Source organism: Calypte anna, chromosome 4A (assembly GCF_003957555.1).
Source record: "Calypte anna isolate BGI_N300 chromosome 4A, bCalAnn1_v1.p, whole genome shotgun sequence".
NCBI lineage: Eukaryota > Metazoa > Chordata > Aves > Apodiformes > Trochilidae > Calypte > Calypte anna.
In genome coordinates, this window is record NC_044248.1 from 26,682,593 (window position 1) to 26,697,489 (window position 14,897).

General features: G+C 36.1%; 1 protein-coding gene across 3 annotated transcripts in view; it reads left to right on the plus strand.

Annotated features, from left to right (window-relative positions):
- GLRA3 (glycine receptor alpha 3) overlaps positions 1-14,897 on the plus strand; it is a 74,569-nt gene that overhangs the window by 30,705 nt on the left and 28,967 nt on the right. For all 3 annotated transcript variants that reach the window (XM_030449908.1, XM_030449909.1, XM_008502518.2), the window contains 2 exons: positions 9,873-10,096; positions 13,093-13,175. In XM_030449908.1, coding sequence (XP_030305768.1) covers positions 9,873-10,096; positions 13,093-13,175 — 307 coding nt within the window. The remainder of the gene's footprint in view (positions 1-9,872; positions 10,097-13,092; positions 13,176-14,897) is intronic.

The window sequence follows — 14,897 nt, forward strand, 5'->3', positions numbered from 1 at the left end:
GAAATTCAAAATTCCACTGAATGAAACCTCACATAAGCTGTCTATAAAGTTTCATATTTTCTTGCAATCATACAAGAAGACTAATTCCACTGAGGATTTGATTATGTAACACATTAACTTATAAGGATGCAGATATCAATGTAAAGACTGTCTCCTTTGTTCCTCATTTCTGTTCTTAAGTCTAGTTAATATGTGCTGGAAAAGCTCTTCCAGTACAAACAATTTACATGAGGTATTAATCTTTAAATTCTTTCTTTGGCATCATAAAAGATTCGGTCCTGCTCTCATGTTTTCACTGTATTCTGAATATCTGGTACTTCATGTACTCTGGGTGTGCATTTCTAATTGCAATAGCCAAAGTAATTACTCAACATAAAAGAGATTTGCACTCAGAATTATTATTACACAACATACCCACACTGCAAAGACATATCCTAAATCATATCCAAACAAGTCAAAATAATTTTATAATACTTTAAACAGTAAAATTGCACAATTTATTAAAATAGCTTATAAGAATCTGTTTTCTACATTTCCTTTTCTGAAGAGAATACACAACATGCTATGAAATATGATTATCAGACAGGAGAACAAAGATATGAGACTGTTGTTTAGGCTATAATATTCTTTAAAAGTCAATATAACCATAGCAAAGTATGTGCTGATATGCATGTTTTTACAGACCTGCCATTCCTTATGTCATTACTGGCATTACAACAGGTGTCAGATATTTATTTCTCTTTTTTTTTTTCCCCTCCTAAAGTCTTTGAGACTTTAACACAAAATTTTAAATAAAACTTGGAACCTCTGAGAGTTCAGTTTCTTCGGCAGTGCAAAATAGCCCTTATGACTTCAGAATCTGTCTCACAGCATAGTCCTCAGCAGGCCCAGTCACATCCTACAGCAAAGAAATTGGGTTCCGTGCTGTCTCTCACACCCAAAGCTTTTTCTTTTGATCCTTCAACTAGTTAACCACTTTACCCAGGAAGGGCTACCCTGCCCCTAGATTCACCAGACAGGCATCTCTAGACAGGAATCTACAGGTTGTCACCTTCCTCCTTCTCTTCAGATTGCAAGTAATCCCAGCTCACAGGTTTCTCTTCTCCTCTGCCTCTGGTACTCTACTTTGCAGAGGCTTTTAGCTTCTCAACAACTTCTTCCAGGGCTTTCAGTACAGGGAAGCCAACAAATATCAGCTCCCTCTAGCTGCAGTTTTCTCCACAGTTCAGAAATTTCCCAAGATGATGCAAGCTTCCACCAAGCATTTTCAAACCCTAAGAGCAAATTTAAACCAATATCCCCCTAAAAAAAACAAAGAAAAAAACCCCAAAAACCACAAAACCCAAAACAAAAACTCCAGCCAAACAAAAAAACCAGCCAGCTATCCCCTCAAGGCATTTCTCATTGGAGACTTTTTTTAATGATAAAATAATAATCTTAAAAAGCATTTCTGGGAAATATGAACCTATTACCTTGCTTTAAAAAATAAGCAGTCGTTAGGTTGCCTAAACTTATGGTCAGTAGATTTCTTTTCAAGTTAATAGTTTTGCAAAATGTAAATTACATAAAGTTAGTTATGTGAAACAGGATTAGTTTAAGAAGATTTCTAGTCTGCTTTCCATCTATGAACACGGTGTGCTACAATATGTGGGATCTCTCACAATCTTCTTTTTAGTTGCTCTGTCTTTTATAGATTTAAATTGAATGATGGTTAAGCTACTTAACTCCTGTAGGACTGAAGGGATAGTATACTAAAAATTTGATGTTTCTTGTGTAGTGTTTCATTAGTTACCTAATACATTGTTTTGCAATGTATTTTTTCTTATTTTTGTGAACATTGTGAAACTGGCTATTCTACAGTATCAGAAAACTGGATATATAAAATACAAAACTTTCCTGTCTTGATATAATGTATATTATACATAATATATAACATATAATACAGATATAAACCAATGCATTTCTCAATATATATATCTACACTTTATACAGATTAAGTCTTTTATTCATTTTAGATATTTTTGCAGCAATTTTAAAATACTTATATTACAACTTACAATGTAACAAGACTGTTTCCCAGTTCAGCAAAATGTAGAGAAAATGTTTCAGACTTGTGCTTGTTCTGCTATGACTGTATTATTATAAACCCTTGTATTTAAGATTTGTCAAAATAAGGTTAGGCTGAAATTTTCAGTAACTAACCTCTTCTTCCACCCCCTTCATCACCGACCTCATGGAAGCCCACAGACCTCATATTTCTTCTGTCTCCCTCCTTACTTGTTTCAAGTACAAACAAAATTTCCCTTTCTCCTCAGTACTGGTACAGCTTTTACCTGTTGTTAGGGCATCAGCGAAGACCCTCTAAACAACATGATTTTCCTGATGAATTTCTTGGTGTGCTTCATGCTTATCAACAAATTTCAAGACAACTCATATGTAATAAAAATTTTTTAAAGGTAGAGATATATCCCTTCACACAAGCCATTTTAGCAGCTATTAAAGCTGCAGGAGTTAGCTTTCCACCTTGAGCTAGTTCATCTTTATCTTTTATTTTACCCTGTTTACCTATTTGCCTACCAATGCAAGAAAGGCTGAAGGGAATGCTAGCACAAAATTCCCAAATTCCTATTTGATCTAATTATATTTCCTTGAGAAGATGAAACAGAGCATTACTTCAAATACGTATTTTCATTAGTAGTAGTAGTAAAGTTTTCTACACTTACCCCTTTCAGTCACTCATATTCATATTCAACCAATCATATTCTAAGTGCTAACAGATAGTATATATTAATAACATGGAATATGTAGAACCAAAAATTCATCTGAACAAAGGAATAATCTCAGAGAAACAACTTTTCACTTAGCAAGAAATACCTTCTGCTGTTAGAGCAAAAGAGTCTTCAGGGACAAACCTGCAGAAAAAAACCAAAACAAAACAAAATGCAGAATCTTTTGCCAGCACAGCAAAGATCAACAGACAGAAGCTTAGTGCATGATGTTAATTCATGTAATTGTCATGTTCAGTTTCATCTAATCCCTTATACTACTGCTTGAAAGTGCAAACATTTTAAAAGCCCCTGAGCTAAAGCTTTAAAAAGCAATTACACTGAACAGGTTGCATCATGAAATGTTATTGTAATGCCCCAGGAGTTAAAAACACACAACTTCCATTAAGAACTTCCATTAAGAATGGAAGTAGTATATTCAGCTTGCAATTAATGAATATTCTATGACATGCAGTAAGAGCTATGACAAACATTCTGATACAGTATGCCAGTACTGTGTTTAATTATTTTTAAGAGTAAACATCCTTCATATTAACTAGATTTGAGTCTTGATATGACAATTATTTGTGAGCACAGAAACTAAAATCCAGTCATTGCTACTGATAATGAACCAGGAAAAAACCACAACACTAAAATTAACTTAACTTTTTCATTTTGCAAGGTTTCCATCTAAAACTTGTGGAAAACAAGTAGCCTTTAGAGCGTGATGCTGAATTAACAGATTTTAAATGTTTTGTAATAAAGACAAGAGAGTCAGAAGCTGAAAATCAAGGAGTCCTCACAGCATCTACTGCCTATAGTCTACTATTACCTATGGGTTGAATGACAAAGACTCTATAATAAGAATCTTGTAGTAACCCCACACCTTCAGTACTAGAAAGATTGAGATGGAGTAATGACAGAACAGTTCTCATCCTCCAAACCATCAACAGTGATGGTGAATGAGATATTACCCAACTCTGAAGAAGGCCAGCAAAATTCAGACACTCATCTCTCCCAGGCAGAAGGTTAACAGAGCCCACACCACTTCAGAATCCAAGGTTATGAAAGCAGGTGACACAACTACGAAGAGGACTTGGTTCATGAGTAGCAGGTACACTTATTTGGTGAACTCTCAGTTTTAATTGGGTAAGGGAATCTGAAGTCCTGGTTTCAGCTAGTTCTTTGCCAAATAATTCTAGTTCTATTGAATTCAATATGAGTATTGCTGGCCAGTTGTTGGAACCAAACTCTGCAAAGAATTTAAGCACAATTTAAATAAAACTTTAACAGAACTATTCACAAAACATCCATTTGGACCTGTATTAGTTCAGAAGTGTAAGAGAAGTAAACAAAACCAACCAAAGCAACCAACCAACCAAACCCCAGTAAGATTAAAAATATTAGACTGATTTCACACACTCATGGACAAAGAAGGAGAGAGCTCTTCATCCATCATCCATCAACAATCTTTTCTGAATAGCTCAAATAATTTCCTTGATCTCAGGAAGATTTGAGGCAAGTTAGCCCTCACCCAAATCCCCAAACCATCTGGTCTGTCCTATTTAGAAGATGGGGTAAGAGCACTCACCACTTTCAAAGTAGTCTAGGATTAGAGCTTTTATCCAGGAACCAAAAGACCTTACTGCTCATTCTCAGCCTAAAACAGTTCAAATCTGGAGATCATAATCACAAAGTGCTTAGTCAAGTAATTGAGGCAGGACTAGACAGGAAAGTTTTTGTTGTGTGTGGAGCTGGGTACTTGCCCTAATACAACAAAATTGCAAGAGTCATGGGATTAGAAAAAAATAAAATGCAAGAGGAAGGCTTTCTCCTAAGGCCACATTAAAGAAGACATTAATTTCTGAGGGAGGAGTCCTGTGGTTCTGGAAAATTCACAAAGTTGCTTCTTACTGAGGGAGTGGCACAGCACTGCAATTCCTTGCAGCATCTCTATGGGTTCTGTAATTCCAGAACAAGAATAATAAGATTATTCTCTATTTTACACACTGCCAAAATCAGTTCTGGAAAGTGAGTTTCCACCTATGGAGTCATCCATGGCTAGATCATCAGGAAGGATCCTGTGAGTCAGAAAAAATGTATTGTAATCAATAGCATATCAGTTTTGCTTCTTGTATTTAGTGCCCTACAGCTATTCAGTACAGAAAGGAATGTTCTTAGGGATGCTTGGCATTAGTCAGATCTTATTACTCTGGCACAGATCTGACATATCAACTAAAATTAAGTGCTCACCAACCAGTTTAAATCACAGTGAATTTCTCTTCAGAAGCTATGGTAAATCTCTGACAGATTAATGAGTTGCAGTTAATGGTGGACCTTGGATGCTGTCACAAGTTTTTTTTCAACTCATTAATTGAGCTGCCATACAGTACACATACATACACTGGTCATGATGCAGTTCAGACCTGCAATAATGTAAAGATGTAATAAAGGATATAAACGAGTTTCCTTTTTGCAATAATTAATCATGCCAGTGAAAAGCTCACCAATGATTATTATCAGGAGAACTTGGGATGACTACAGATGAGGCCTGATCAGAAATAATCTCACTCATCATTGAACTATTGAGCATGAGGAAATACAGAGGAACCCTTCAGATTACACAAACTGTATTGACATTTCTCAAAGGTCAGTGTGAATTTCAAGGATCTTCTCCTGCTTTGATTTTGCAATGACATTGGTAGTCTGCATGCAAAATAAACTGTAATTTGAGGGGCCTACTTAAATTTAAATACGTGGGTATTTATGCTTCGGAAATTCATCAAAGGCATATTGAAGTCACTAGCTGAATAGCTACTGGATCAACCTAAAATTTAGCAATATGCAAAAGAAAATTAAGGAAACTCCATCAATTTACCTAAAGTAATTATGTTACCTAAAGTGCAACCATAGTGCTTAGGGCCAGTGAACAAATGGAAAGGTGTTATTAGCACAAAGTACTAATATGCCACAGGCATCCTGTCTAATTGTATTAATCAAGAGGGCAATAAAAAGCATGTAAACTTGCACTGTTTTCAGAGACTGAGATAGCAACTTTCAAAAATCTCACCAGTGAGAATTAAAAGTGTTTCTGTGTTCTGTTGCATAGTAGCTTTTCAAGTACCACAATGAGAAGCAGAAAGCAAACTAGAGAGGGGAAATGACTGACAATCTCTATTCACCAAGTCCCCACATTCTGCTACTTTTGTATTAGTGCAACAAAACCCAAAATCATCCTTCACTTTTTGTGGTTTCTTCTCTCATTATTTTCTAAGGTAAACAGAATTAACTATCTTTGGTAAACAAGGAAAGCATGCGTTACAAGGGAAAAACTCATCTAGAAACTAAAAAATAAAGAAGTTAATATTAGTTTTTACTGCTGTCCTATAGCAGTAACAAGCTTAGTGCTATACTGGTTTGCACAGCACTTACCTTGTTCAGAATAGAATTTTCTTCTCTGTTTTCCATTTTATCTTCCAGTTTTGGAGTTAGTCTGGAGTGGGTTGACCTTGGCTGGAAGTCAGTTGCACACCAAGTTACTTTATCACTCCCCTCTTTGGAAGAATAGGGAGAGGAAGAAAATAAAATGGAAAAAACCCCTGTGGGTCAAGATAAAGGCAGTTTAATAAAGCAAAAGCAAAGGTCACATGCCTAAGCAAATGAAAACAAAATATTTATTCTCAACTTTCCATGATAACCTTGATATCATCACTTAAGTCTTCACGTGAGAAGCTCTCTCCATTGCCATTACAATGAACTGCCATAGTTACCAGACTAAAATATCCTCCACAAGAACAAAATTTCTCATAATGCCTTTAAATTTAGTCCTAGTTGTTGCAGGAGGAGCCTTTCTTGCTCCTGAGGCTCAATGAGCTGCTGGCCTCTCCATTGCCTCACACCAGAGTGAGCTGAGTGAGCTCTGCTCTGTGGGTGTGTGTCCCACCTTTATTGGCCCCCTGGTAATAGGGGGCCTGCCCTAACCAGGCACAAGTGGACTCACACCCACTCTTTGGCAACTCGAGGCACCTGGTTTAGTGGGAAGAGCCTTTCTTGCTTCTGAGGCTCGACGAGCTGCTGGTCTCTCCATTGCCTGGCACAAGAGCAAGCTCTCTCTCTGTGGGTGTGTGTCCCACCTTTATTGGCCCCCTGGTCTTGCTCATGCCCAACAGGGGGCCTGTCCTAATCAGGCACAGGTGGACTCACACCCACTCTTTGGTAACTTGAGGCACCTGGTTTATCTTGTTTCTCTACACCTAGCAGTGTTTTGGACAGTCCACAATAGCTCCATGATGAAATTTTCCAGTGAGAATATATAAAGTAAGATTCATTTGACTACACTATGCAAAAGACAACTCTGGATTTAACTTAGGTGGATACGTTAGTTAAAAGTATAATATTTTTTAGCACTGCAACAGGTAGTGTACTGGAAGATTTATGGGTGATTCATTTATGCATGAAAGATTGATTATTTGGGTTACGTGACAGCAACCAAAAATTACTACAGCAAGTGAAATGGAATGTTCAAATGAAGGGCATATTTTGGAAATTTTCCTTTATATATTCCTCTCTCAGACATAGGAAGATTCTCCATACAGTGCATATTAAAAATGCATTAAAGAAGACAGTGTTAGCTAGGAAATTAATATCTTGATGTTTTATGCAAAAATTTACATAAAGCAGTCTATCTATATTCTGTGTACTGTGGAAGTGTAACTCTTATCTGTGGATTTATTTTTGGGGGGAGGATGAAAAATGAGAGCACATTGAAGACACTTTTCAACGGAGAAAAAAATAAAAATTAGTTTCAATTGCTTCATTGAAAAGTTTAACTAGGATTTTTTTAATCTTAAAAGCTGGAAACAATTTAAACCAATAACTTTTAGGCAAGCAGACATATAGAATAGTTTAATATAACCCAGAACAGATTCCACCATTTTTCTTCCTCTATTTTCCATTTTCATCAGAACTTTCTGGTACACATTAGTCCCATACTCTAGAAGTAACACCATTCATAAACTCACCATATTCCACAGAGAAAGGTAAAATAAAAAGACATACTTCAGGTTATAAATATTAAAACACAAAGATTGAGTTTGGCTGAAGTGCAGTCGAAGTGCTGAGCGCTGCAGTGTTCCCACCCAGCTCCCCAGTTTCAGGGCTATTTTTTCCTTCAGTGCAATGATTCCACATGCTGGGGCAGGCAGTAGAGCTGTCATTGCTCCCACACCTTACTTCTTCCTGGCCTTTCCATTTTATACAGGATATGATGTAAAGAAATAAGGGTATGTCAGGCTGGAGGTATTATGTATGGCCTCTTGCTGCATGGAAGACACTGAATGATCAGTTCTATGAACAGTGATGCACAAGCTTGTCTAAGGGTTTTGGTTTACTTTAGAAGAAAAAAAAATAAAAAAATAAAAAAATGTCTCTATATCTGTAAAGTATTCCTGGATCTGATTTCATTATGCCATGATGTTAATAAAAAAACAACAGCTTCTTTTAAGAATTTCTTATGATTCTTGAGGCTATCACTAGAAGCCATAGACAGGAAATTTCAGTATTTCTGAAAGGGTTTTAAAAAACTCGTTAACAATTATTTTTTTTTAAGCAATTGATTAACAAATCCTATGCTTTTTCAGCCTGACATTAAATGTTAGATGGTTGAATTTGCCTACAGAATCTTTTGTGTCTGCTTAAAAAAAATAATCTGAATTAATTTCCTCCCCTGATATAGTTTTACACTTACTGACTTTGTCTTGAAAAATTATAAGGTTACTTGAATATAAAATCCTCTACTGGGACTTACTTTATATGATATGCATATTATATGATATGATATGATTGTGTGCTTATCAAGCAACAAATGTTTGGTAAGCATGTTTTTACCACATTTGGCTTCCCTTTTTCAAGACAATTAAGTTGCCCAAAACAGCAGGATGCTTAAGATTTTAAAAGCTGTTTCTCATGAGCAAATGTTGCATATTGAGTTCTTATTGTCCTTTATTTTATCTGTTGGCATGATTTTCACAACTCCATGGATTCATGTACAAGTTGCAAGTACATTCTGACAACCAGGCCTCATTTTCCCTCTGCATCTAACATGTCTTAGTTTCTATTTTATTTTTATCTTCTTTCATTAATGCAGCAGTGCAAATGATGTGGAAAATTATTTTATGACCAATACAAGTATTGTTCCTATGTCCTTATGCTCAGTGTCTTCTCAGTTCTTGATATAATGTAATGAGATTATAATATTCTCCTTTATTACAAAAAAAAAACCAACCAACCAACCAACCAACCAACCAAAAAAAAAACAACAAAACAAAACTCATTTTCAGATTCATAAGGTTGTAAAAAAGTGTGCAGACATAAATACAATATTGTTTGGGGCAGAGAGTATATACAACTCCAAGAGGCCTTCCAAAAGTTTGAAGCACTCCTCTTCCATAAAAGTATCCCTGTTTAGGACAGGACTTTTCTGTAGGAATTACTGTGACTACACTCTACCCAAGCTAACTTCTGATAAGGACCCTTATGATCTCCACCACATCTGAACAGAGGAGGAACTTGTGTCCTCCTCAGGCAGCTGTATGGCAAATTATCGCTCACACAGTTTTCAATAGGGAACTGAGGCAAGGAAAGTCTAAGTGGTAGATCAAAAATATGTAAGCACTAGAGGGAGAAAAGAAGAAATTAACTGAAGTTCCCTTACAGTCCCTTAGGCAGATTCTCATGCCTAAGAGAGAGAAGTGGGAATGACCCTGCCAGAAGTTACACAGAAAATGGTAATTATATAACACTCTTTTTATACTTCGCTTTTATTTTGATTTCAAGAAAAAGCTACTGTAGTGCTAGAGTTATATGGAGTGGTATCAACTGTACCTGGTGTTTGGATTTCCTTATCTTGCTACTTTTTCAATTACTCTGAAATTCATCTCTATTGTCATCCACTGTGTCCACACTAATACAAATAGGTATCATGCCGGCATTCAGCTAAATAACTCTTTTGTCATCCGCAGATGGACAGGGGATTACATGGCTAAGAACTGAAATAAAAGCTAAATCCTTATGCTTGATAAAGCTTTGCTTGTTTTCTCTTTCATTCAGGATTACCGAGTGAACATCTTTCTCCGTCAGAACTGGAATGATCCACGGCTTGCATACAGTGAATATCCAGATGACTCTTTAGACTTAGATCCATCCATGCTGGATTCAATTTGGAAACCTGATTTGTTCTTTGCTAATGAAAAAGGTGCCAACTTTCATGAGGTTACAACAGATAATAAATTGTTGCGAATTTTCAAAAATGGAAATGTACTTTATTCTATCAGGTGAGCCTCTAAACAAATATTTTTTTTCAGATAGAAGCTCAAAATGTACCTAAAAATTGCTAATGGGTATCTTCAGTCTTGCAGAGCTACATCTGAGGTAACTGTAAGTTTTGAGTACCAGAACTTTATCATTATTACTCTTCACTGTTAATACTAAAGTACAAAATGATCCTTCATTAGGAATACACAAAGTAAAAATAATAAGAAAAATCTTTCCCATTTTAAAGTACAGATACTGAGTCTAGAGGAGCCAGGACTCTTGCACAGGCAAATAATCCTGGAGGTGGTTTATGTGTGAGTTTCACATGCTGTAACTTCCAATGTCATGGCAATCCTCCTTCCCTACTTCCAGTGCAATTGGGATGTGTCTTGTGAAGTTTACACAGGAAGAAAGATCTGAGTTAAAAATCCTACAGGCATTTCATATCCAAAAGGAGGCTACTCTGCCAGTCTTGTAATTGTTCCACAGAGTTAAAACATGTATTCTGTGTCTAGAAAAAGAAGGAAAGCAAGTACAAAGCAGAGCTAAATCAATGAACTTCAGACTTTTGAGTCACCCTCAGGGGCACATGCAGTTGCTTCACTATAATCAAATAACTTCCTTCTTGCCCTAGTCCCTGTACAACAGACCACAGAAGCCTCCATGTAAAAAAGTTTTTATTGGAACTTCAACAGAATTCAGACCAGATTCATGATGATATGAAATGGGGGGAAAAAGCAAACATGAGAAATACTATACTATTAAATTATAAAATAAAACATTGGCTGTGAGGAAAGTAGATGCCAGAAAGCTCCTGTCTTTCTTATGGGCATAGAAAGTTTATGTTGCTAAGATTTAATAAAGAGCTATTAGAATTTCTGAGACAGATTTAAAATCATACAATTGGTATTGAGTTAGTATGTAAAGTTGAGTCAGCTAAGCTTTTAATGCAGGGAGACATGGTAATTTCTAATGTGCTGATATTAAAAGAAAAAAAATTAAGTTTTCTAAATTTGCTTTTTTCCTTTCATTCCCTAATGTCTTTTCCTCCCCTAATTGCATTGGAACAATTAAGAGATTAATATAATGAGAAGGTTGCAGTTCCTGATTCAATGAATGCTTAATACAAAATTCCAAAATATTTACAAACTAAAGACCAGGTGCCTCTTCTTTGATATGACTTGCCATGTTACTAGGCTACAGTCAGATTTTTATTAGCACAGGAATAGGGCCAGGGTCTCAGTTCTCCTGTCAGGTTATCCCTGTTCATCTCTGTCACTGGCAGGCTATACAGCAGTTATAGCAACAAAGAATCAAGAAGCTCTGAATTGGGGAAAAAGTAGGGTAAAAGAAATATACATCCACACTTGCCATGACTGCCTGCTTCTCTTGAGACCTACTGAAAAACCAAGCAAGTGGGATTAAGAGTGAGGGGTTAGAGTTTTGCCATTCTAGAAAAGCCTTATGTGTCAGGAGTTGAATTCAAGTTCCTCAACATTTTGGGGAGGAACCGATGAATTAATATGAGGCAAAGTTTTCACACAAGATATTTTCTATTGAGAAGAAGGGTACAGAGTTAACCCTGAATGGGTTACATAAACATTGCCTGTGAGGTAGAAAATAGAAATGTAGAATTGTTACAGTTGGAAAAGCCCTTTAAGCTCATCAAGTCCAACCATTAACCTGGCACTGAAAAGTCCACCACTAAACAATGTACCCAAGCACCATATCTACATGGCTTTTAAATTCTTCTGGGAATGGTGACTCAACCACTTCCCTGGGCAGCCTGTTATAGAGCTTGACAACCCCTGCAGTGATGAAATTTTTCCTAATATGCAATCTAAATCTCCCCTGCCACGATTCTAGACCATTTCCTCTTGTTCTGTCACTTTTTATGTGGGAGAGGAGACTGACACCCACTTCCCAACAACCTCCTTTCAGGTCGTTATAGAGAGCAAGGAAGACTTCCCTCAGCCTCCTTTCTCCAGACTAAACCCCAGTTCCCTCAACTACACCTCATAAGACTTGCTTCTTGATCCTTCACCAGGTCACAATCACTTCCCTAGTCCTGCTGCTGACACTATTCATTTGCCTTTTCCTCTCCTTTTTTTTTTTTTTTTTTCTCATTCATCTGAAAATTATCACTCTAATGAAAAGTTGTTGTACTGATATAAAATGCAAAAATACACCTTCTGTCTATAGGCTGCAAAGTATCGCACAGGACTAACGTGAATGACAGCAGCAGTTCAAATTCACAGGCATATTGCAGTCTATCATCAACATAAAATGTTATCTTAAACCTTTGTGTTGACAATTTAAGCACTTTGTTTTAGGAAAACATATATATTACTTTGCCATTATGACCTGCATTTGACTTCTCTTAGGAAATTCTTGCAAATCTGGGTATATTTTATGATAAGAATTTGAAATACCATAGTGCTACAATAATTTTCCTGTGGCACAAAGAAGCATACCAGTGTTGTGCTCCTTTAGACTTCCCATAAAGTTAGGGAACCCTACTGAAAAATGTGTTTTTCTGAAAAACCTGTAATCATTTTTTTCCACATTGTCAGAGTGTGATTGAGAGGTTAGGGTTGGAGAGGACCTTAAAGTTCCAATAATTCATCTAGTTCCAACTCCCCTGCATGGGCAGGGACACCTCCCACTAGACCAGATTGCTCAAAACCCCATCCAACCTGGCTTTGAATACTTCCAGGGATGGGGCCTCCACAGCCTCTTTGATCAACCTGTTCTAGTGTCTCACCACCCTCACAAGAAAGAATCTTCTCTGAATGTCTAATCTAAATCTACCCTCTTATACTTTTAAGACATATTAGGCTGGGCAAATGAAGTGGGTTCAGCAAATATATATAAATTTTGAGAGCTTTCTAATGCAAAAAAAAAAATACATATTTTCTCCTTGTTCCTATTAGTTCTACTGTTTTCCTGTATTCTTCCTGTGCAGTTCTATGGCATTTTTCTGGTATGTTTTTAATATTTTTTCATGTTCTTTCAGATTGACTTTAATACTGTCCTGTCCGATGGATCTCAAAAATTTTCCAATGGATGTGCAAACATGTATAATGCAACTGGAAAGCTGTAAGTTTGACTAATGTATTATCCTATAAATACTTTTGTAGGGATTACAACACTTAAGCAGGAGCTACTAGTACTAAAACAGAAAAAAAAAAAGAATCCTCTATTTACTTAAAGAATCTGGAACATACATGATTTTCAAAGGAAGCAATATTTTCATCCTTACCAGTACTGCAAATCAATAGTTTCATGCAAATCTCAAGTTACTGCTAAACTTCATACCCAGTGTCAGTTTACCTTTAAGCAAAATTTTTGCATATGGGGATTCACCATTAAGTCCTCTCTGTATTGACACATACAGGGGGGTGGTAATATGGGAGAGCTTAAGGAAATATGAGAATAATTTAAGGAAGTGTTTTATGTGATTTATGTGACTATCCTGAAATTGGTAATCATTTGTCCTTAAAAGCTGGAAACAAGATGATATATACTGAGTCCCCTCTCTTCAGATTGCTGCCCTAGCTCTTCCACTACATATCTGTAGTTGTTACCTAATCATCTCAGAAGGGATTAAAAAAGGATTTACTACAAGGGAGAACTGTAGAAGATTGCACAGCATGTATATGCCCATGTATCTATATAGATATGTCTGCAGCTGTATGTCATTTACACATCCTTCACTGCCTCAGCTGGGGCTGTGCCTTGGATTAGTGGAACATTCTCCAAAAAATCTTTGGAAGGGATGTAGAGCCCTTGCATTATGGCAAGGAACAAGTCCATTCAAGGTTATAATTTAGCTAGGGATAAAATGTGAGTATAATTGGACCATCAAAAATAACACACACACACACACACACACACACACACACACACAAATCTTCCTCATGGCATGAAGAACAAAAACTAAATCAGATTTATTAAATAAAGGATGGGGGAAAGATAAATAATAAGTACCCATGTGCATGTCAGACTTAGATTTACATCTAAAATATTCTGGAAAATAATTTTCTGGATATAAAATTAATATATTGCATTATTTGAAATATATTTAGATCAGAAACACAACATGCCTATTTTGATTACAGAATTTTTTGCTTTTTTTCTTCTTTAAATGGACAAAGCAGCATCTAAGAGAAGGAGGAAATAACCAGTCAATAGATCAGAACTCTGCTGTATGGGTAACAGTATGGTTTTACAAAAAAATTGCCATTTCTATCTTTTATTAAAATAGAAAGATGGTATTATTAGAAAGCAGGCTGTCAATTTGAGGCCAATGGCTAAATCTGATAGCAGAAATTTTCTGGGAAAAAATTAGATTTGCTGCAAATAAAGGAATTTAGGACAATAATATATGTTCAGCATTTAAGCAAAATACCACAGTCAACCTGCTTGGATAATCCTACTAATTAGCTATTTTACCTTTATAATTAATATTACTAAATAAAAGGTTAATACAAGGCAGTTGTACCAGTGTACATACAGATAGCACGGATATTTGTTATATCAGATTATACTTCAAACCGAAAGTATCATAGTGTTTGGTTGAATAACCAAAAGGCATACTTTAAAAAAAAAAGTGTTTACAAAGTTTTCAAATTTTTTCTTTAAGAGCTTTATAAATCTCAGCTTTGTTTTTCTCTTTTAGCTGATGTGAGAACAGGTCATACAGCCACTGGTACGCTTGAACAAACAGGCATCTGGTTTGCTTTTATAGAGACCTTGCAGGAGCTCACAATTCACACGAACTGCACCATAGGGAACTAACATTCATTACTTGAATAACAC